This window comes from Aplidium turbinatum, chromosome 5 (genome assembly GCF_918807975.1).
Source record: "Aplidium turbinatum chromosome 5, kaAplTurb1.1, whole genome shotgun sequence".
In the NCBI taxonomy this organism is placed as follows: Eukaryota; Metazoa; Chordata; class Ascidiacea; order Aplousobranchia; family Polyclinidae; genus Aplidium; species Aplidium turbinatum.
In genome coordinates, this window is record NC_137476.1 from 31311136 (window position 1) to 31336533 (window position 25398).

At 38.7% G+C, this 25398-nt stretch overlaps 1 protein-coding gene across 1 annotated transcript; it reads left to right on the forward strand.

The window, feature by feature from the left end:
• Positions 1–1120: 1120 nt before the first annotated feature.
• On the forward strand, positions 1121–20027 carry LOC145769901 (lysine-specific demethylase 4C-like). The gene is made up of 19 exons (XM_082581447.1): positions 1121–1309; positions 6724–6837; positions 7123–7299; positions 7818–8011; positions 8187–8340; positions 8785–8982; positions 9356–9480; positions 10304–10381; positions 10698–11203; positions 11417–11533; positions 12148–12293; positions 14227–14398; positions 15077–15243; positions 15805–15972; positions 16367–16558; positions 17107–17268; positions 17599–17718; positions 18357–18449; positions 18781–20027. Exons 1-19 carry the CDS (start codon positions 1196–1198, stop codon positions 18817–18819), a joined length of 3036 nt encoding a protein of 1011 aa, XP_082437573.1. The 5' UTR covers positions 1121–1195; the 3' UTR covers positions 18820–20027.
• Positions 20028–25398: the final 5371 nt, after the last annotated feature.

The following is a 25398-nucleotide window of genomic DNA, read 5'->3' on the forward strand; positions in this document are numbered from 1 at the left end:
GCAATAGGCTACAACATTTTGTGTGAAAGGATTACCCTACCTGTCAAGCTGATACAATCTGCAAACTTTATTAGGAATAGCACCTAAATGAATGGGCACCGCACCTGCCACCTAAATATCCATACGCCACAGAGTGCGCGCCTATTTGACCGGCGCCTAACTGTTTGCGCCTAAAAGACTTGCTCCCGAGAAAATTGTTCTGGAATGAAATTTTATTTGGTTTCTGGTAATTTTACAAGAAGTTTGAACCTTAGACATTTTATTGGTTTCAAGTATGTTCTCATGAAGGCATGAAAGTCAATAGCAAATTCGTAATCCCATCAACAAGAAAAGCTTTAATTCATAACAGTGTTGCCAGATAAATAACTGCTGCTATCTCAAACTTGGGGAAAATGTTAAAACCTTCATTATCAAAAATCTCTTTAATTGCATTATCATTTCACCACACTGTTTTCGTTACACTGGGTTCTTGCAAAAAAACAACAAAAAGGGTAAACCTCTTTCAGATGTTTGTTTGCCAATGTCAACTGATCGATAAAAATGAGCAAAACAAATTTAACGCCTTTTTTTTTCCAATTTTCAGGTTAATTTTTTTTTCTTGCTAAAGATTTCAAAATTTCCCAAAACACAAGTATTTTTCAAATTGGAATACAACTCTTTGTCTGGCAACACTTTACCCCTTCAAACTTTTTCTGATGTTAACTGCAAAGTAAAACAGCAAAGGTAGTTGCTTTTGAGATCATGCCAATGGTTAAGTGCACACTCAATAAGAGCGCCATAGATATAATTTTTTACATGGAACAGCCATATACTGTATGATGGTAATCCCCCATCTTCAAGGATGATGATCTTCGCAAAAAAAAAATAAAGCTAACAGTAAGTTCTTAAATGACTAATGAGATGTATGCCGTATGGCACCCTAGATATAGCCACTAACTTCAAATTATTTTTTCAAGTGTAGCTTTCACTTTGACTTTCACAATACACTTTGTGCTTTGTGTGAACAACATATAAATTTAGGCCTATTGTGCTGTACTATTCTGAGATTTTAACCATGAACTGAGTTTTTATTGTGCCAAGCAGGATGATTTCAAGGCTACATTTTTATTGCAGAGTTTGTAGTCTATATTGAATAGCACTAATGAATTACAATTTAAAAAGCGCTGGTTAATTTGATTTTTATAATATATACATTATGAATGCTCCAAAAATCATGGTATTTCGACCAACCATGGAGGAATTTAAAGACTTTTCTCGTTACATTCAATACATGGAGTCACAAGGAGCACATCTTGCTGGTATTGCTAAGGTATGGTTTAATTCAATAATTTTTGCTACGGTACTGCAGTAACATCATTTCTACCAACTCATATTCTTCAAAGAATCAATTTCTACCACTTCGTATTCTACAAAGAATCAATTTCTACCACCTCATATTCTACAAAGAATCAATTTCTACCACCTCATATTCTACAAAGAATCAATTTCTACCACTTCATATTCTACAAAGAATCAATTTCTACCACCTCATATTCTACAAAAAATGAATTTGCATTAATGTAGTGAGGAGAAAGTTGATCTCACATAAAATTTGGCTCAAAGAAAGACTTTTATGAACCTCTGATCTCAGTGGTTGTTATTTCAGTAGTTTGTTGCTAAATTATCGTTACAACAAATATAAATAGGGATTTATTAAATATCATATTATATCATACTGAATAGTGAATATCATGTTGTCTGGCTTTGAGTTGTTTAGTTTTTGCACATGTTTTGTATGAAATGACTCGGTTTGGTGCAGTTAATTTGAAGGCGTTGTTTTGAAGATGAATCCTGTGCCTGTAGGCTACTTTGGAGATAACTGCTTTAATGTTGACGTTCTTAAAAATTCGTATTTATATGCTGCTTTTATTTATTTAGAGTAATTTTAGGCATGTGGTAGGTCTACAATAGTGAAATATTAGCTGTTATCTTGCAAGTCATTCTAGCAGTATGAATCGTTGATCAGGTAAATACCGAGCATCATGTCATTCAGCGTAATGTTGGTTTCACACCAAAGACCATTGCTTTTCAACGCTTACCAATCCGCCGCTTACTTTTACTGAAAATTTTGTGGGGCACCCTCTGAGATTGGTAAAGTTTTTTGCCAACATAAATAACATTGAAAAAACTGAACTAAAATAAAAATGATAAAAGAAATAGTTTATTGTTAAACTACTGTAAATCAATAAAAAACTGTTACAATCAATGGCAAACTACACAAATTAATCATCTCAATTCTCAAATTGTTGATCAATTAATCAATTCAATCAAAATTTTATATTTTTTAAATGGTTGGTGACCCTCTTAAGAGCTCTCATCCTCCCAGTCCCTCCATTGGGCTGCATCCCGCTGGTTAGGAAGTGCTGCTTAAGATGCACTGATCCATTCTGATCGACCAATCTAATTACTGGTAGCCCCATTCAGTGATTACTGCTATGTTGCTTTAAGACAAAGCCACTGGATAAGTGTCATACACCAATGGGAAATGGCCTCCTCCTGTAAATGTCGTGTCGAGGAGCAGACTATATCATCAATGATTGTACCACTTCCTCTTCCTCAAGCCACCTAAGGAAGAGGAAGGTCTGCCAATCTTAGATAGTGAAACCAAAGACTGTTTGCTCTCAAGTAGCCTTCCAGTGTAGTCATGGAACAACCTTAATGTGGGGTGGTAAAAGATTGATTCTCAGCCCCAGAGGCTCACACGACAAAGAAGGGCCATGCAGCTTGTAACATGAAAAAACACACATTGTTGCAAAAACAAATGACAAAGAAAATATTTAAATAACAACAGCTCAAAGGTTTGTTTGGAAGTCGTGGTTTCATGCCATGTCAGAAGTCCCACATTTTTTACCACAATTGTATTGTGCTAAGATACAAAACGCAATCATTGTATGATGTAAAAAAAAAGAGTCAAAAGGCATGTAAATTTCACTCTGTGTGGAGCTACATGTACTTGAGAGGTTAACTGTTATTTTTTTATTCACTTGTTGATTCATTCATATCAGTTTGTATCCTCTGGGGATCCTTCTCTTGTATCATGGGCCAATCCTATAGATGTTTGCTGGTACACCCCTTCATTTTCTTTGAATTGTATGATGTCTTTGGAAATGAAAACAGCGCTTCATGCATCACAGTTCAGGCCTAAACTATAATCGAGGGGTCTGCTACTATTCGGTGAGTCCGATTCGGTGAGTTCCTAACTTCTAATCCCTAACCCTAAAACGGCAATGATAATTAGGCTACGGTACCCAATAATTTTAAAAAAAAAATTGAAAAAATCCCCCGCTAAGGGATCGGACTCACCGAATCGGACTCACCGAATCGGACTCACCGAATCAGACTCACCGAATCGGACTCTCCGAAACGGGCTATTCCGATAATCGAGACCTCTGCTAGATTTGATCGTAAGATTACAGCTGATGTACATTCACTTCTCTGTACCACAGCTCGAATATATTAGGAACTTTCCATTTAATCAATCTCTATAATTTCTCTACAGAAGCAGCACTGTATATTATGATTCAGGCCTCGAAATTCCGGTGGTCATGGTGGACATGACCTCCGGAATGACCTTGAATGTCTGCCGAAGCCGACTCATTGGTCGGTCAAAAATGACCGCCGCAAAATTCTTGACAAAAATAGAGCTAATGCAGCAAAAATATATTTTAAATTTGAACTGTTACAATTGTTTGTTTAACGCGAACAAATACGGAGCTGAAACAATAATAGTACAGGTAATTGCTTTAAAGATCACATTAGAGTGGCGTGGTTAACGAGCTGATGGCAAAAGTAGCCATTTTTACATCATTTCAACGCCTTGCAATGTTGCCTTGAAATAAAGTTGTCTGAACTTTTCGGCAGGATATGTATTCTAATTTTAACATTGAGGATTATTGCGTTACATTGATCGTTTGTTAAAAAGAAACGTCACAGAGAAGCAAGTCTCAGCTGGGTTCCGCACGTGCTTAGGCGCATGTGGCGACCTTATTCACGCTGATACTGATAGAAATAGAATTTCTGCACAGAAGGGAGGGTGTTAGACTAACACAATTGTGTTAGTTAGTTAACACTAACATTATTGAGGGCTAACACTATTGAGTCACTAATGTCACTGACATGGAGATTTACGGGTCTGCTACTATTCGGTGAGTCCGATTCAGTGAGTCCGATTCGGTGAGAGCCCTATTCGGTGATTTTTTTGAATTTTTTTTTGAAAATTATCGGGTACCGTAGCCTAATTAAAACCCTTAAAGGGCGAGGAAACCCAAATTAACTTTGCGAGTTTTTTGTTTCATCGTGATGTCATTGTGTACAACATGCGTTTTAGCAATAAAAAAATCCAAATTTTGTTGCCCTCGTCTCGCTAGGGCCGCTTTTGTTTGATACCCTTTTGCGAGGTCTCGTTGCGCATCAAGCTGTGATTCTGTTCTCTGTGACGTCACAAGGTACATATAGTGGCCAAAAGTTTAAGACCAGACTTGATTTATGACGATTTTTGCATTACTTCAAAATACTGCATCAGATATAAGATGATGCATAAAGATGATGCAACTGAAACAATATATGATGCAGTATTTTGAAGTAATGCAAAAATCGTCATAAATCAAGTCTGGTCTTAAAGTTTTTGGCCACAACTATATGTACCTTGTGACGTCACAGCGAACAGAATCACAGCTTGATGCGCGCGAGACCTCACAAACGGGTATCAAACAAAAGCGGCCTTAGCGAGACGAGGGAAACAAAATTTGGATTTTTTTTTTGCTAAAACGCATGTTGTACACAATGACATCACGCTGAAACAAAAAACTCGCAAAAAGTGAATTTGGGTTTCCCCGCCCTTTAACTCCAAACCCCCTAACCCAAAAACCCAAACGCCCAAAAAACCCCAAAAAACCCCAAAAAAACCCAAAAAACCCCAAACCCCCAAAAAACCCCAAACCCCCAAAAAACCCCAAAAAAAACCCAAACCCCCAAAAACCCCAAACCTCCAAAAAAACCCAAACCCCCAACCCCCAAAAAAACCTCAAACCCCCAAAAAACCCCCAAAAAACCAAAAAACCCTCAAACCCCCAAAAACCCCAAAACCGCAAACCCCCAAAAACTCCAACCCCAAAAACCCCCAACCCCAAAAACCCCCAACCCCAAAACCGCAAACCCCAACCCCCAAAAACCCCCAACCCCAAAAACCCTCAACCCCAAACCCCCAACCCCAAAAAACCCCAACCCCAAAAACCCCCAAACCCCAAAAACCCCCATACCCCCTAACCCCAAAAACCTCCTACCCCAAAAACCCCCAACCCCAAAAACCCCCAACCCCCTAACCCCTATCCCCTAACCCCTACCCCCTAACCCTATAACGGCAATACCCCCAACCCCAAAACCCCCCAACCCCCTATCCCCTAACCCTATAACGGCAATGAAATTAGGCTACGGCGCGCAATAATTTAAAAAAAAAACTCACCGAATAGGGCTCTCACCGAAAAAGGCTCTCACCGAATCGGACTCACCGAATCGTACTCACCGAATCGGGCCATTTCGGAGATTTACAACCCCGGGCCGGCAGTAATCGCTTGGCACAACGATTCTATAACACGAAAACCATGGAATAAGTGATCGTAGTTGCTTTTGTAATAAGGAAATTTGGATTGCTGTTTTCAATTGTGTTTATTGCATCATTACACGACTGTCATTAACGCACTGATTTATTTGCAAGCAATCTACTCCAGTATACTTCAGGGTCGGTTAATTAAGCCATCAACCATTGCAGAGTTATTCTGTTGTAGAAAATCTTCTTCTACAAACACGACTACACAATAACTGTAGTATGATTTTGTGCAAAATCTACATGTAAAAAATATATCTGGCTGAGATATTAAATGTCCGCTGAAAGGGCCAATCCGGTAGGACGTGCTTGACCGCCGGAAAAAAGTACAAATTTCGAGGCCTGTGATTTTTTGCAGAGTCCACACTTTAAGGGTTGTCATCAAAACGAATTATCTTTGAAATGGCCTCTCCACGTCAGTGTCTCAAAAGTCAAAATTGTTATATCTGTGTTATGACCTAGCTGTGCTGCATAAGCATAACAATGCTATTTCGAAAAAGGCAAAGGCTTAGTTTGGCTTTGTTCACTTAGTTTGACAGAGTAACATTTTCGCTTGTTAAAATGTTGTTGTATCTGTAAATTATTCCATCCAATAGGTTTCTCTAAATAAAAATCTGTCCTTTATGTTCATTGCTCAAGCTCACACCTTGAGAGCCAGCTTGATTTGATTGTTTCCTTATTCACAAAGTTGAGAGCTCAATCAACTGAGGTATTGGGACAAAATTTTACAGTGTTTACAGTATGAAAGAAAAGTACCTTATTAATATTATTTAAAGCTGTATGAACATATTTTCTTCTGGTGCCATTATTATTAGTTTCACTGGTACGGTATTCAAAATGTTTGTTGCATCCAACAAGCATTAAGCAAGGGTTTATTCCCAAGATGGTGGGTGTGTGATTTAAGCACTGAAGTCTCAATCAATGGCATCAGAAGGCTTGACTTAGCAAAACTTAAAATCTTTAAAATATTATTTTTACCTAGAAGTAAATGTGGAAGAGTACTAGTTTGGTATTTCAACAAGCTGTTATGACATTTTAGCTTGTGATACAGCAATTCAATTGTACCAACGTTTTTCCTACAGGTGATTCCTCCGAAGGAGTGGGTTCCAAGAAAGAGTTATGACAATATTGACAATTTGGTAATTCCTGCTCCAATTGAACAAGTTGTTTCTGGGCAGAAAGGGCTGTTCACACAAGTAAGTCACATCTAGATTTTTCAAACATATAATGTTAATTGTTAAAGTTTTCAGAATTTGCCTGTTGCACCTTGATACTATAAAGTGCTATTCATCAACACAGATTAAGCTTTAAGAATCGTGCAATGCGTCGCTTTTACAATTTACAGGGGTTGTGAGATCGCATTAAGTAAGTTTTTGAGTGAGTTCTTTAAAAAAAAAAAATTGTTTTTAAAAATAATCGTAGGGTAGCATTACTGAAGTTTCTGTTTCGTTTTATGAATTATTTACTTGATATCTTTCCAGTACAACATACAACGAAAACCTGTCACAGTCAAAGAGTTTCGTCGTTTAACAAACACACCTCGCTATGAGCCCCCATTTTATGAAAGCTACAGTGAACTAGAAAGAGTTTATTGGAAAAACATCACATTTAACTCGGCTATCTACGGAGCCGACATCAGTGGCTCTTTGTATGATGAGGTTTGTGAGTGTATCATTTGCTGAACTTTGCTTATTCTCATTGCTTTGTCACGGTTCTTTTCCATCAAAACTGTTTCTTGCCAGAGTGTTGAGTTGCAACGGTTCTCCCTAGTCTCAAGCTGGAGCCATAGACTTAATGTAATCGTATTTATGAGCATTTGAATTGCCTTAAATATGTCCTTGTTAGAAGCTATCCTTGTTGTTAAGGTAATTGTGTCCTTATCCTAAATGTGTTCTATGTCTGGTTTGTTGCTCGGAGCCATGTTATTTTGTTGTCTTTTTACATAGCTTATTTGTCCAGTTACGGAGTTGAAACCTGCTTTTTAGGTTTATTTATTTTCTTTTTCAACATTTCGATGTGTGAAACATAACTACTGGGTAAATGAGCGCAACAACCATAATACTAATTGAAAAAATGTTGTACTTTTTTGTTAAAACATTTATGTTAAGTCCATCCATGAAACAATGAATAGAACAGACTATTTGCAAATAACTTACAGAATTTTTTTTTTTCACAGAACGTAGAAGTATGGAATGTTGCTAGACTGAATACTTTGCTCGATGTGATTGAGCGAGACTCAGGGGTTAAGATTGAGGGGGTTAATACAGCTTACTTGTACTTTGGAATGTGGAAAACTACCTTTGCATGGCATACAGAGGACATGGACTTGTATAGCATAAACTATGTTCATTTTGGAGCTCCAAAATCATGGTGAGTGGCTTTTGGTGTAGGCCTACAAATTTAGAGGACACGATACACAAAAAAACACTTGCTACACATTTGATCTTAAAAGCAAGTAGACTAAAGTGTCGTTGGAGCTGTGTATATTCATAGAGAGAATTTCTGCACATCTCAAATCGAATGTACTCAATAAATCAATTTTCAGGTATGCCATTCCGCCCGAACATGGAAAACGCTTGGAAAGATTGGCGGCTGGATTCTACCCGAATGATAAGTCGAACTGCTCTTCCTTTCTAAGGCATAAAATGACTTTAATTTCACCATTCATATTGAGACAGTACGGAATACCGGTGGATAAGGTATGTTCTTGATTCTTTTTTCACGTGTTTCCAAAACAGTACTCTCAATAATAATGTACAGAACATAAAACAATCATCAGTACAAAACATAAAACCAGTTTTTTTTTAAAGATTTACCACTGAAAGCTCAAATAAAAGTCATATAAACATCCCAGACAACAAATCAACCTTTTTTTATATTGATTCAACGTTTGCAGACGATGAATCAATGTAGCCTACTCATTGTTTTTTAAATTTTGTGTGTGGTGCATTGTTGTGTCCCGCTGATCATACAGTACAAGTACAAGGAGTGAAAGTCATTGGTGATAGAAAGCAATCGAAATAACCTTATTCCGCCACTTCTACATTTACACTCATGTCACTCAAGTATTGTGAAAGCATTATCCTGAAACTTAAAGTGTGATAACATACTCAGCATTTGCATTTACCTTTTTTCTGTATCAGGTCACTCAAGAAGCTGGCGAGTTTATAATCACCTTTCCGTATGGTTATCACGCTGGCTTCAATCATGGCTTCAATTGCGCCGAGTCCACAAACTTCGCTTCCGAACGGTGGATAAATTACGGCAAATCCGCCGAAAAGTGCACTTGCCGAAATGACACTGTCACTATAGATATGGACTTGTTCGTTCAGCTCTTTCAGGTGAGACCCACGAATCTTGAAGCCGTTTCTGGATTTCTTTATTTTGCGTGTGGATTTTGTTGCAAAAAGAGATTGAGATGAAAGAACTTGCCTTTAAGTTGCCGCCTTTTTCTCACGATGTAAACACAATCCAAACATCGCCTTTCTTTTTTCAGGGCAAATCATACTTTAAAAAGTTATCATCTCAACATACATTTCTTATCTTAAATATGTTAGTGTCTACTGTGGTTTTAAAGGTCAATTTTGCGTCATGCACTTTTGAAACAAGTCATATTCATGATAGAAAACTTTGATTTAATGCAAGGTATTTCTAAATAACATGCTAACATCTTGGAAGTGAATCAATAAAACGCACACAATTACTTGTACTCAGCCTGACCAATATGAGTCTTGGAAGACGAAAAAGAACGAAATCAAACTATCCTACCATGAAATTCCTCTCGCTCCTGATATGAACAAGCCTTTTCCCTCCTGGAAGACGAGGGTGGAAGAGTTCAGGTGTGAAGTTTTTTGATTTGCTAATCAGTTTTTTTAAATTGTCTTTCTTTTGGTACTAAAAGTATAAACACTCAGGCCACCACAGGGTTTAAAAGACTTCAGTTCGAACTTATAAAATAAATACAAAAAAATGAAGGTTTTAGGCTTTTGTAGTGTCCTCATCAGGAAATTTAAATAAAAGTAAAAGATACCAAATTACCAACTGTTCTTGGCCATACTTATGATGTAAACATTATGGTTATTTTGTGTTTTTTTTGTGTTTAGATCAATGCTGTTAAACCTTATTGTTTTACTCACTTTTATATGTTTGTGGTACGGCAACATTATCTGTCAACAAAAGCTCCATTTTTTGGTATTGGTGTCGTTGATCTCCGTATTTGTTTCAAAAGTTTTATGATGAGGAAGAGTCTTGAAAGTGTCAGAAAAGTTTTAGTGTTTTAAACTAGAAACATCATCATCAACCAATTTTGATTAAATACAGACCATGAATTAATCCTCATGTTGAGGATGTGGCCTGTCTGAGTGTCTGTCTGTTGAGAGCGAAACCTTCCTCTCCACACATCACGGCCTGTTGGGTTGGCAGAGTCCATGTTCAGGGCTAAAAGGTCACGCTTAACAAGCTCTTTCCAAGAAACTTAATAGTCCATCAGCACATTACTTACAGATGTACACGTTAGGTATGCGAATGTGGCCTACCAAACACTCATATTCCTGATATCAGCTGCATTACAAATGGAAGCATTAAGCTGAGAAGTTCATATCCTAAGCTTTTTTAAGTATGAACAAAGCAAAATATTTTGACATAAACTTTTCATGATTACAGACGCCTCCACGATATTTCCACCTTCCTAAAGAAGATCACCAAGCCTAGAAAAGACAAAACTACGTCAAAGCATAAAACGTAAGTAACAAGTATAATATCTGTGACATTTTTATGAATTTTGATTCATTCAACTGTTGGTCAGCACCACAGACTTCTTGACTTGTCTGTGCTACCATTTGGAATAGTAGAGACAATTTGCTATACTGAAGGAGTGAAGGTGGTTTACTGAGACAATTAAGACATGTAACTCGCTCTGCAGTTTTTGATGCTGTTGGTTTAATGCAATTTTATCTACGTCTTTCTTTCTCTTCACACTTAATGGTCTATCGTTAAATCGTGCTTTTGTTAATCAGGTTTCGGAGACTGTGTTTGACGATTGTGTTTATTTGTTTAGGTCTGGCTCCATATCTCCAAAGAAGTCTTCTCAAAAAAATAAGAAAATGAAGGAAAAGAGACCAATTATAAACTCTGCTAAGTTACAGCAAGTTATCCAAAAGGTTGATTGCACTCCCATTGTAAGAGGAGGAATCAAACAGGAATCGATCCCTTCCACATCATCTCAAGACCCCTCGTCTTTAATAACAAGTGCATCCGATTATCCTGTGGACCTTCCATCTTCATATACCATCCCAAAAACGTGTTTGTTTGATCGCGTGAAGACTGGTACTCGGAGAAAATCGTCCGCAAAGGCGATTTCTTCTGAAGATGACGCGGAGCGGACTTTGAACAAGCACTCCATCACCGACTCTTCCTTAATATCTTCCATGGAAGAAGGCACAGCTTCAAAATCAATTCTTCAGCTAAACTCTGACCTCAGCTCAGCAAGCTGTTCTGTACAGTGTGAACATATATCAAATTTACCACTGGAAATCCTCAGTAAAAATCCCCTGGTTGTTAAAGGTGCTTTCTGTGTTTCTATACATTTGCTTACCACAGATTTAAAGTTTGTTTTTTTAACATGCCAATCTCCAACTGAGAATTCGTACTTAATTTTGTTTGAACTTTATTAATAATTTTATTAGTCTTTCAATATTGGACCGTAGGTTGTGACACTGGCTGTGTTTTCACAACCAATTTTCTTTCCGATATGATGAGCATTATTTCAACAATTAGATTCCGGTATTCCGGCTCAATCCAGTTTGAAGCGGCGCCACCCGGTCACCAAGAAGGTTCCAAAGAAAACCAGCCCAAACATCCTCGTGAAGCGTGGACATTGCGGCGTTGATGGAGGTAGGTAGCTTGTCAGCTGATCCAACATCTCTGGTTCAAATCTTGGTCTGTGCAGTTGAATTAAAAAAAAAACGACGTGTTGTTGGAAGTCTTTTTTGTTTAGCTTCTGGGGCCCGTGGGTTTATAGAGAGCAGGTAGCTGCTCTTCTTTTGGTGGAAGCACTTGATCGCTTAGCAAAAACTTATCTGTGAGTGTGACTTGCGTTTACCTTAAATCGTCTATCTCTGTGCCAGGCTTGTTACTTATGTCACAATATTTAAAGGATATGAAAGTGTTTTAATTGAATCTTGGGGGACTTTTAACCCACGGATGTTCAGTGTTTGTCTTCTTTTTGATGATTGGTATCTATGGAGCAGCATTGTTTTATCTGCAATCAGTCTTTCAATGCTTTTTATTGTAGCCGTTTACCTACAATGTTTTAAATAGTTTTTCCATTTAATTTTTGGGTCTTTTCCCCTTTAACTCAAGTTTCAGTGTATTACGTTCACATAGTTTATCCGAAAATAGTTGTAATATGTCTACTCTGTGACGGACAGTATTTTTTTTGCTTGATTGTAGCTCTTAAAACTTTGTCTAAAAACTTCAGATGTGTCAGGTAAATTTTGTTTCAACAGAATCGGTTCCTGTTTCCAAAAAAGAAAAGAAAGAACGAAAACCGGAAGGGAAACCCTGCTTTAAAGACGAGTTGCTTTACAATGAAACCATAGCGAGGCATTTCCCTCACTGCGCGGTGTGCTCGCTTTTCAAACCTTACCATCTGGTAAGAAAGCTTCCATATCATTGGAGTTTGGTTGACGTGACTTAGGTGGAGTAACTCACATAGAACATAATTGGCGCAATGATTTCAATTTATTTCAGCTTCAACTTACCCGTTTTCCTAACTCTTCAAAACTTCAGCGTTCTTGGAAAGGAAATTTTGTTATACAAATATGTTGAATGTTTTCTTATCTATTTTCGATTAAGTTCTATGACACTTACATTTAACCCATTAGTTTCAGCTGATTTAGCGTCATCTGAATCCACGGTTTTTTTCGTGATTTAGATCTACTGGTACATATCATCATGGTATTAAAAATATGCTGTTCTGTCTAATTCAAAAGCTAACAAATCAAACATTCTAATCTTTGTTTTGAACTACCGAAGACGTTTTGACGTCTTAACAGACAGCTGAGCCTTTCGATTATTATAGTGAAAATGCTGTTCTAACTCCTATTTCAGAAATTGAGAAATTAACTTTGTTTTTGCCATTGAGGTGCCAAAGGCGCAGCCATTGCACCAAGCTTTGGAAACGAAAACTAATCAAGTTTGTTTCTGATCAGAAACGTCACAGAAACAGTTAAATGCGACGTCAATTATGCTGTGATGCTACTTGCTTATACTGTGATATCGGCTATAAGTAGATGGAATCACTGTTGTCGAAGTAACCTCAACAGCCTGTTTCTTCCTTCGTGGAAAACCGGTTTTGGATGATGATCTCTATCATTGCACTACATTTTAGCAACCTACAGAAGCCAGGGCATTTTCAAATTGACTGCAGCCGTCTCTGTCATGCAGGCCTCGAAATTCACGGCGGACACGGCGGTCATGTCCGCCGTCACAGCATGTGATGTCCGCGGGAAGTACCATTTAGATCGGTCATATTTGTCCGCCGAGAAATAACTCAGGAACTAGCGATACAAATCGTCATTGCATAGTACTAACAATTGTTGCAAGAATATAATTTCCCGCGTATTCTAGCGCGCATCTAGAAAATGTGAATACTGTATTTCTCACCAAGACAACAAAATCTATCATTCTTATATTAATTCTATGTAGACGCAGACGTTGAATCAATGTAAAAATGATAGATTATGTTATCTGGGTAGCTTCCATACAAGCAGGAAAACGTTCGATTTTTACGTTGCTTCAACAATTGATGACATTGAATCAGGGTAACAACTCAGGTGAATTCTTCGCTAAGAATCGATGGGAGTACCGGTACTTCTACACTAATCAGCGCAACTTTGTTCAAGTTTTACGTCACAATATTTGGCTTTGATCTCCTAGTAATATTGATACGGCAAGGTTGGTTACAAAATTAGATTATACGAGTTCAGTAAGCTATTACAGCAAAATTTGTGAAGTTTTGGTATTACTGTAAGAAAGAAAAGGCCCAGGGAAAATTCACTTTCGCTCACATGACACGCAAAAATAAACTTAAAGATAAAGGACTAGTGAAACTTTGCACAGCAGAAAATAGTAGCGTTAGCGTAGAAGTTTTTCCGACTCGTGCCAAAGCATTGTGACGCAAGAAGCCGCGCGACCTCGTTCGGCGAAAGTCAATCAGTTATGCGGCGTATTGAGCAGCGACACGGCGCTTTGACTCTTCAAGCGCACGTCGTTGGTCTGAAAGCCTTTCAGAGTGACTTTGCTGAAATTTTAAAAAGCCTTCTAAACCGTAGCTATAGTTCTCAAATGGCGAAGAATTTTCAAGATAAAGTGAATAAAGCACGACAATCGACGCTAAAACTGGTGTGTCCGCCGTGAGACTTAATTTGTCCGCCGAGATAGCTGCTCAGACCGGACACGTTTGTCCGCCGTCAACAAAAACGAATTTCGAGGTCTGGTCATGCCTATATATTCTCTGTTGCAAAAATTTAAATTTTACTTCGAAATTCTGATTTTGTTAATTTCTTGTAACTGTTTTTTGCTAGACCCCCCAAACCGATGTATCGACTGTTAACGGGATTCTTGCATCCATTCCCCCTGCTCCTCCAGGAAGACCAAAGCATGTTGCTGGTGATCGCACTGCTCCACTTATTCCTGAAGTTAGCTTTGCATCAAATGTGAACAACCCTTCACCTCTTGCGGAATGCCAGCTGCTGGGTAAGGAATGATGTACCTAGACAGCAAATGTCGTTTTCACATTGATTCAACGTCTGTATACGTTGAATCAATGAAAAAACACTGATTTGTCGTCTGGGTAGAAGCATGCACGGATTGCATGCCCTTCGCTATTAATGCCGACACGTTTATGTGATGAAAGAAACAAACATCAGGCGACTTTGATTCAACTCTCAGTTAGTGCTTGTAAGTTCTGAAATGTTTAGTAGTCCACGTGTCAAATGAAATAAGTAAGGCTGCATAACCTAGGGGTGAGAGCCCTAGTATGACGCTCGAAAGGGTGCTTGTTCGACACCGCTCGAGAGCGTGCGGCTGGGTCTTTGGTAAGACAATTAAAGGCATACCTGAATGTGGACACGAAGATTGGCTTCCATGCCTTCCCATTCACTTTTTAAATTTAAATCATCAGCCACCAGACATATACCTGAATAAAAAAGAAATTGAAGTTGAATTACTATATCTTTACTAGCGTACACTCCACTGTGTCAATTTCGTCGATCGCGCTAGCGTTAGTGGTTGAAAACTTCTGCAAGTATGCGTAACTACCAGGAGTAAGTTTCCAAAGAGGCTTTGTCAGTCCGAGGATACTTTTACTTCATCGACTGTCCTGTTGTGACTATTTTTTCATAGCTTGGTAACTTTGTAGATGGTTCTTTGCAGACAAAGATGGAAAGTCACCATTGCTTCAGTGTTGTGTGTGCCAAGTGCAGGTCCATGCATCTTGTTATGGAGTTGTTGATCCTCCTGAATCAGAAAACACGTCCGGTGATGATGTGAACGCTCCCGTGTGGACTTGCAATCGCTGCTCAGAGAAAACTTGGAATGCTGTGAGTCATACTCTTCATCGTAGTATTTTTTTGATTTTCGTCAAGTATGGTTCAAGGCTCTGTAGAAGAGATGTGAATTTTTTTCAGGACAACTTTGGCATGTGGTTGCATGTGGTGGTTGGTCTTCCCATCTACAACACTCAGCCTTCTTCAACAAATTACTTCATGTCAACTTTGGAGGAGCTGTTAAAGTGTTAACGCCTCCCTCCATCGTGGTTTCCAATCTTCCCATCAACTTACCGCAACCACCCATTGACATGCGATTTATTTGAAGTCACTTTTACCCTCCCCCAACACCAACAATAATCCCATAGAGCTCACCCCCAGCTACAGGTCCGTTTTACTTGACTGGTGCAGTACAAATCGCAATGGAGAAGGTATTACATCACGCTGTGTCCAAGTAGCATGATGGAAATTGAACTTCTTTTGGAGGAGTTTGTCTGTTTTCCCAATCACTCTTTACCTTTTCGTCTCCCACTATTAAGCACTAGTCCCGAATCCTTACATTTGAGAGTGATCTAGAATCGGTAACACCACCATGTAATTGCGGTAACGTTGCAGAGATGCAGCCTTTGCTGCAACCGAGGTGGCGCTCTGAAACGGATCAGCACCGGCCTTAACTGGGCCCATGTGGTATGTGCTATCGCCATCCCTGAGGTCTACTTCGAAGACACTGTGCGTAGGAGCGGAATCAACGTTTCGAAATTGCCTGCAAAGAGACTCAAGCTGGTAAAATGGCATGCATTTTTTGACTAAACAAAATGACTCTCTCAAGTTTTAAATGAAGCTAAACCTCAGTATTTTTGCATTGCATTTATAAGTATGCCTATGTTTGATGAATTAACTTTTGTTTTCGTAGTAGCCTCGTTTTTGGATGTTTTGGTTTTTCAATCCATACTTTTATAGGTTTTTCAAAAGCACTACTTTTGCTACAGAATATTTAAAACAGAGTAGTTTTTTAGGATTTAGAATACTTGCTCATCTAATACAGTAATATTAATTTATCTTGTCTTGACATTTCAGTGTGCAACTGTGCATATTGTCATTGTTAAAAAACTTACAATCAGTGAAAATGAATAGTACCGCAAAAAATGCAGCATAAAAAAGTTTGTTTTACTCTCAGAAATGTGTATATCGGAAGAAGAGCCACCGGTGCTCGGGTGTTTGTCTTCAGTGCTGCTCAGGCAGATGTACTGTGGCTTTCCATGCCACCTGTGCCCATGCAGCTGGCATTCCCATCGAGCCTGGAAACTGGCCCTTCCCTGTCTACGTCCACTGCCACAAGCACACAATGCTCAGGACGAAAGGGAAAGTCGTAAGTCTAATCTTTTAGTTGCAATCTTCTTTTTAGATACTAAGCAAAAGTTCGATTGCTCAACGTACTTGCCAAGAGGGGAGATGTTTCAGCTGATATGGCGTTTACTTTCCAATCAAGCTACCCTGATTCGGTACCCGGCTGAAGCTGGTTGTTAATTAACACCGCTCACCTTTACCCAGGGTGTAATAAATTGGGTGGGCGTAGTTGCTGAAGGAAAGGCGAAAACTGGTCACCCTGCACTTATTCGTGCCGAAGGCTTTACATAACGAAAAGCTTATCTTATCCCACTATGCTTGGTACCTAGTACAGGCATGACCTTTACCTTTCACTTGACCAAGTGATAGCAGTTCTCTTTTGTTTTTGTTGAATTACAAAACAAATCCAGTTGCTTTTTTTAAAGAATAATTTTAGATTTTATTACAAAAGTATGGGTTCAGTATTACTGAAACTTATAATTTTACAATTTGTCTGCTCTAAAATACTCAGTATGTCATTTAACATATAATGCGCTAACTTTTATTAATCAATCACCACTTACCTGCCAGGAGCCCCAGAAAGCAGTCGAAGTGGACCGGTACGTTCTAGCCAAGCACAAGAACGGGAAGTACTACCACGCTGTTGTTAAAAAGCTCAAGAAAGAAACTTTCTATAAAGTCAATTTCAAAGACAACTCTTGGAGTGACAATCTGTACTCGCAAGATTTGGTCGTAAGTGAAAGATTGTTTCACTCTGACATTGGATTTTGGAACTTTTGCGTAACTTTCCAATCCATTCAGGATCGGCCACAGTTCAAAAGTGTAGTTTTCATTTGAGTGTTCCTCGCAAAAAAACTCCTTCAACAAACTGAAATCTAGAGGTAAAAAGAACCCTTTGCAAACCGCCGCTGATTGAAGCTGGTTTTGAACGAGCTTGTCAAAATTCAAACTGTTTTTATGTGAGCGTCTTAAACCGGTACTGGACCGTACATACGTTATTTTAACGTATCTAGGCATCATGCGAACGTATAATACGTTTCAGCTGTCACCTTTTTGTCACAGAGCCACGACTGGTCGAGTGGGGAATCCCCTGTTGTGGGCAGCATGGTCGAGGTGAAATGGACGGACGGTGAGATATACGAAGCAGAGTACAGAGGCAATTCAGTGCAAGAAACAATACAGGTATCAATTTCCTTACCGATAATGCGAACTCGAACTCTTCGGTTTTAAACTATTTTTTTTTTCATCATGGCTTTGAATCTGATCTGGAGTGCACACCTTTCCCCAATTGAAGAGTTTTTTACTTCCTAAAACAAAGGGACTTGTCTCACCGAACGTAACTTCCTTTTCGTATTGTAGAAAGACAGACATTTTCCTGTGCATATTGTCATTTTCCTGTGCATTGTTTTTTTATCAATTTTTTTTATCCATTTATCTAATTATTTTATTTATTCTTTTTAGTCACTTTTTTTTATCAATAATTTTTTAATCAATTTTTGTTATGATTATCTTCAACATTTAAGAAAACTGCGGTTTTTTTTATACCGTAGTGCGTACCCAAGTTTGTGTATGTATTTCTATAGATAGAAATAGTTTGTCAGCTGAAAATGTTGAAGATATGCTTGTTTTTTTTGACGATTTAGGTAAGCGTATTAAAGTACAGGAGGCCAACTTCGGTGTTTATTTTCATTTATAAGATGAAACTTGTCTTGCTCTGGGGCGGTGTCGAACCTTGTGTCGTTCGGGACGCCTGCGGGCGCTCTCACCGTGCGGCCACGCAACTTTGATACTTCCCTAATAACCATTCCTTCAATCCACAGGTTGAATTTGAAGACGGGTTGCTGATTGACTTTGAAAGGAATGAGATTTTCACGGAAGACGACCCGATGCCATCAAACATACGCCGCAAACTGGTACGTCCGGCAGCACTTGATAAATCAATTACTTCTGATAAATAAATAAAAAACAATAATAACACTTAACTAAAAAACTTTGATAAATAAATAAATTCTGCTTCATTTTTTACTAAGACAAAACTTTATAATCTGTTTCGTCAAAACTTATCTCTTGGAATATTTTAAAAATATAACCCAGCTGCATGAAGCTACATTGTCAATTTTTTTATTCACTTTGTATAATCAGAGTAAGAATCGTGGTAACTTATACGATGAGACGATGCAATTGTATAAAAAGGTTATATCTGATTTTGTAATGAAAATTCTAATCCGCCTCTTTTGATTCCAGCGCTCACAGTCTGCATCACTCAAACCTGCTTATGAATGATTGCCATGGCAACCAAATGACGTCACTTGCGCTTTTACGATTCTTCTTTGTGAAATCTGTAATTTCCATTCAACGTTTTCATGCATGAGTGCACATCGGAATAGTGGATTTTGCACTTTGTTTTCGAAACCACGATTTTTGTGGATTATTCTTATAACGGCAAAGTCTGAAACATCTTCAGAAGAGTTTTGGAAAGGTGAAAGGCTCCAAACAGCAAGTCAGTTTGCTTTCTGGGACTTTGTCGTCAGTCAAATGAAAGTGGGCTGCATTTTCTCAAGACTTGCGAGGTTGTGCTCCACCTTCACGAACTTTTTTTCTACAGTTGTCGCGACAATGTGGCGCTCTTGATTTCCAGTCTAGTGAATTGATTTTGATTGTATGGACATTGGACAATTTTCAACAACCGATGCGTTAATACTTATAGTGAACAGCCGACACCTGCGTTAATTTGAACCCTAATTCTGACTCTGCTGTTAGAACATTAACGCTTTTGTTTTAGTGGGTGTTGTACCCAGGTTTATTAACTGATTTAATTTTGACAGGTCTTGCATAATTACATCCGAAACCATTTATCAATTTGCGTTGTTTTTTTTTTTACCAAGCCTAACATTTGCTTTTGCAAGAAATGTTAAAGAGCAAGGTTGGCAATGAATTGGCACAAACGATCGATTTTTCAAATCTGAGTCATAACATAAGTGCAACGTTAATTTAAGTCAAGTGAACAGACATGAAATGTTTTTGGTGTTATAATTTAGTTTGTACTTTTTGATGTCCGTTGAATGCACGAGAAAGTATAATTTTTGTCCCCTTACGAAAGAATCGAGTCTATGTGTTCAATCTGATTGGACTCCAGGACTGCGTGCCCATATCACACTCAAAGGAAAATGCTTCATCTATTCTTACTGTGCGTTAATATCGGTTTAACTTTGCAAAAGTAAGATATAAACTCATTAAGAAATTGTGTTGGCGAGTGGTTTTAATGAATAACATCTACAATGACAGACAGCAAGATCCGTCATTTTTAAATTGATTCAACGTCAAATGACGGATTTGTTTGGAAAACGCAGGCTGGGTGACATTCCCTCATGTTCGGCACAAGATGCCGCCATGTTGGTTGGATTTTAGCGAAAGTTTAAAGTGGCGCGTTAATGACGAATGTTCGTAAACTTGTATTTTGTTGTTGTTTTGATTAAAAGTGATCCAAAGTGCTTGCCTGTACAACGCTTCTGGTTTGGCCGTCCAGGTACACGTTTCTCAACCGAGGTCCGAGGATGCTAGCACCTCCCAATTTGATCACCTAGACTTGAGTGCTATGGGTATGAAGTGCTCAATATACGGTAGCGTAGCCAAATGCCCACCATAAATGGTGGGCATTTGGCTAAGGTGTTGGACCGTGCCAAATTTTTTTTTCAACTCAATAACTTACTTCGGTCACAAGCACGTTTTTAACGTTCGCGTTTTGTCGCTTCTACCTTTTTCTCGACCTTTGCTATGTTGACGTGTATTGTTTTGATATGATGGTCAGAAATAAAAACAACTGAACTGAACTGAATAAATCATCAATATAATACAACATGTACTGTAGCAGGCGGAGGTTAGTTATAGTTGGGGGTGCTAGCAGAACCGTTGGGAGGGTAATTTGGGCCCGACACCATATTTTTCTTAGAGACCCCTTCATATGGGACCCAAGAAAAGCATGTAAATAATACGAGGTCGAAAGGTTAGTGGCCTCTAAAATCACCCCAAGTCCTCGTCCGAAAGTATCCCCTGTCACCACTACCGGGTGCTGAATTGTTTAAAAGATGCTGGGGTCAAAAAAGGTTTGGGGTACAAGCGCTGCCTCGATAGAAACGTTAGTGTTACACAGGAAAAGTTGTGCTCGTTTTTTTTCACATTACAAGCGTTTTTACTTACACTGAGCTAGTCACTACGACTGGAAGTTTGATTTATTGCTAGCTCTAAGTGTCACTTTCGCATACAGTGGTATTTGCTTAATTCGTCACCTGAAGGGGAATGGAAAAACTCGCCACAACATAGTGAAATGTTGCATGTCATGCATGCTGTCTGTTAACAAAATATTAACAATCTACCCAAGATTAAACGAGTTTCGGAAGAGATTCAGATGCAATTAAGCCAAAAGAAAAGTACACGCATTCCAAAAAACGAACCCTAGCTCAGACTTTACGATTTAAAACGATTGGTGATGCGGCACAGAATACAATTGTTTTCCACTGGGCTATATTTCATTCCGGGTTTTGCTTTGCACAACCAGATGTTTCCAACATCGCCTGTAGATAAAGTTTTAGTTGGCAAGCGGATCATCTGTCTAACGACAACAGCTGTTTGGATTACATAATGTTAAATAGACGTGATTAATGATAAAAAAAAAAAAAACAGATTAAAGCAACAGACAAGATTGAATTGAAAATAATTTCGATTCTGTGCAATTTACCTTAAAAAAGCAATCGCTTACATAAAGTATTTTATCTGCAAGTAGAATAACTTTTCAAGTTAATGACATCTAGTGGATGAGTTGACTTGTAAACTAAAGCAAGCGAAAATTTGTCAATCTCGGTGTCACGATTTCTTTCTATCTCTTACCAGGAAAAAGACTTGGAAAGATTCAATGACGTAGTTTAATGGGTCAACCGAAAAGAAGTCAATTAAATGTCGAATAATCCTACTAGTGAAATGATAATCTGATTTCTTGAAGAACTTTAACGAATGGCTTCTCAAATAACTATAATTTCTGCATCAACTACCAATCCACAACTCATAGCACAACTCTCACAATCAACTCATAATAATCACCATAATTCTCAGAATCATCATCAGAATAAACATTACACAAACTACACCACTATTTATAGTTGGCTGTTCAGTCCAGTAACTTCGAGAAGGTTACATCATAAAGAACCATCGTTCGGTCACGTAGCATTTCAAAGGTAAACAACAGAAGTCTCTAGAAGGTCACGTTCGCAAGAAGATTCTTACATAATAACGATTTCGCAATCGGACATTTACTGATAAACAACCTTATGACGTCATGACAAACGACGCTCAGAAATCATGGAAAACAACAGAACCTTCTAGATTTGCATGCTTACAGATGATTCAAGAAATACGTTACATAATACAAATTTCTCAATCAGAGGTTACTTCAGGTCATAACCGATAATAACACAACGCACCAGAATTCCATAATGAAAATAGCACATTCGTTGAAGATACAAAGCAAGCCATCGCGAGGCATTTGCACCTTGATTGTGACATACGCCCCCCCTTAGAATATTGTTGCAAACAATATAACAACACAATCAATACAAAACACACCATAAAACAATTAATTACTCAATAATCAGTTCTCATAAGTCTATCGTTGCATGATCTACCAACGATAGCTTTTCTCAAAACAATAGTCACGTTTTCTGCGAAAGTCTCCAACGTCCTCAACATCTTCAGTGCATCGGCGAGCGAGATGACCCATCTTCCTACATCGGAAACATCTCCTCTCCGGACAGTCCTTGGCGAGATGACCTTCTTTATGACAATTATAGCAAGCCTTTTCATCAAAAGGGCAGCTCCTGGCTATGTGTCCAATCTCCCCACATCGGTAGCAGTGGTTGTCACGGCAACGTCTATTTTCCGAATGTCCGCCGTCAGCAACGCACTCCCTGGCGAAGTGTCCGCGTCTACCGCATCTATAGCAAACTCCAAATGGTCGTCGCCTGCCTCTTCTCCTCGGTTCATCGCGCTCGTAATATCCGTCATCGTGAGATCGTTGCTGATTATCTACAGAACAATCTCGAGCAAAGTGACCATTCTTGCCACAAGAATAACAAGTAACTTCAGAATTTTTCTCAATAACATTTCCGATTATAAGATCAACTAAAGGGTTTTGTAAACATAACGCTTTCACAGTCCCACTACAATACGGAGTTTCGATAGATATCATCGCTAACGGTCCTTGGATTGAAGTGGTATCTATTTTTGTCACATGGCCAGTTTTTCCCGTTAATTGACTGTCTTTAACCAAATCTCTCCTCACTATTATACCAGTAGAACCAGAATCACGTAAAACTTTTACCTTTTTGTCTCCAACTTTTCCATCCACTACTGGCAGGTGATCTTCAGGTATTATTTTTCCGCAAACATCTTCATCCGGATTCTCCTCGTCAAGCGTGGGTTCAGGAATCATTAACGCACAACCGCATCGATAAACGTCCGTGTCTTTATCTTTTCCAGACTGATTAGGTAAGGAAAACGACTTGTCCTTGCATTCCTTCGCTTCGTGTCCTTGCCTATTGCAACGATTGCACCACTTCCTCGATTCCTGATGATTTCTGTTAGTCTTCTTCCGGCAGTTAACAGACTTATGACCTAAGCCATTACAATTAAAACAACGTACTTCTCTTGGAACCGCACCTCCTTTAAAATTATTTGTTTGCTCTTCGTCATTATCGCATGACAACGTTTCTTCACTCGACAACTTTTCATCATGAGCAACTAAGTACTGTTCTGCCACACTGGCTATTTCTTCTAGATTCTTTGGACTTCTCTCCATTAAATAAACAGACAGATCTTTTGAACATGAATCTGTGAATTGTTCCTTAACTATAAGGTTTGCCAATCCGTCCAATGATTGTTCGGCCCCCGAAAGTTCAAACCATTTTAACAAAAGGTTTCTCAACCGTTCAATAAATTGACCTGGACTTTCGTGTCGTTCAGGCTTTGCCTCACGGAATCTTTGACGGTATCCATGCTCGGTAAAATTGTATCGCTTTAACAGAGCTAACTTCAATCTGTCGTAGTTCATGGCTTCTTCTTGCGAAAGTCTTGAATATACATCAAGAGCTTGTCCCGATAATAACATGCTTAGCTGGGTAGCCCACGTCGACTTCTCCAATTTGGCTATTGTAGCGTATCTTTCGAATCTTAACAAATAACTATCCAACTCATCTTTTTCTTCAACAAATGATGGCAAATCTGGACGTCTAACTTGCGCCACAATAACATCTCGAGCATTATCGTTAGTAGAATTAGATCGCTCACCAATGTCCAGCTTTTGTCTTTCTAATTCAAGTTTTAACTTTTCCAATTCATATTGCGCTCTTCTTTCTTCAGCTTCTGCTTCGCGTTGCGCCCGATTCTCTTCGGCTTCGCGCTGTGCCCGCTTCTCTTCTGCTTCAGCTTCACGCTGTGCTCGTTTTTCCTCAGCTTCAAGTTGTGCTCGCTTCTCCTCAGCTTCAGCCTCACGCTGTGCTCGTTTTTCTTCAGCTTCAAGTTCTGCTTTCCTTATTTCACGAGCAGCTCTTCTATCTTCTCTTTCGTCAGCTTCTCGCTGAGCTTTTTGGTCCATTATCTTGTGATACTCTTCCATCACAAACTGAGACTTTTCATTACCAGTCAGCCCCAATCGTTCAGCCATGCTCCCTAAGTCTTCAATCATCTCATGTTTGACAGTATCCGCCATCTTGACATTAATTTATTATTCTTTCAATAAATCTTTCGGTATTCTTCGGTTTTTCTTTTTCGGTGATCCCGGACGAGCCCCCAGAATGTCACGATTTCTTTCTATCTCTTACCAGGAAAAAGACTTGGAAAGATTCAATGACGTAGTTTAATGGGTCAACCGAAAAGAAGTCAATTAAATGTCGAATAATCCTACTAGTGAAATGATAATCTGATTTCTTGAAGAACTTTAACGAATGGCTTCTCAAATAACTATAATTTCTGCATCAACTACCAATCCACAACTCATAGCACAACTCTCACAATCAACTCATAATAATCACCATAATTCTCAGAATCATCATCAGAATAAACATTACACAAACTACACCACTATTTATAGTTGGCTGTTCAGTCCAGTAACTTCGAGAAGGTTACATCATAAAGAACCATCGTTCGGTCACGTAGCATTTCAAAGGTAAACAACAGAAGTCTCTAGAAGGTCACGTTCGCAAGAAGATTCTTACATAATAACGATTTCGCAATCGGACATTTACTGATAAACAACCTTATGACGTCATGACAAACGACGCTCAGAAATCATGGAAAACAACAGAACCTTCTAGATTTGCATGCTTACAGATGATTCAAGAAATACGTTACATAATACAAATTTCTCAATCAGAGGTTACTTCAGGTCATAACCGATAATAACACAACGCACCAGAATTCCATAATGAAAATAGCACATTCGTTGAAGATACAAAGCAAGCCATCGCGAGGCATTTGCACCTTGATTGTGACACTCGGTGACCGGACCTACTTCAGTGTCTCTATGAGGATGCGAAACTGCTAGGATTAAGTTTTCAAAAAAACTTTCTCAATCCAAGGATATAGATTTCTATAATCAATCAAAATTGGTATAGTTCAGGCCCTTAGGGGAATCTTTAGGCTAAACGTGTTACACGTTGTTTTTTTGCATATTTTTGCAGTTGATCAACCCAACTTTGATTTTAGTGGGTGCCGCAACTTTTTGGGTCACGTGATCACCCCCAAATCGGGGATTTCCCCAGAAATCACGTTTCAGCTTTTTTTACGTCATTTTTGTGCAATTACATATTTGATTTT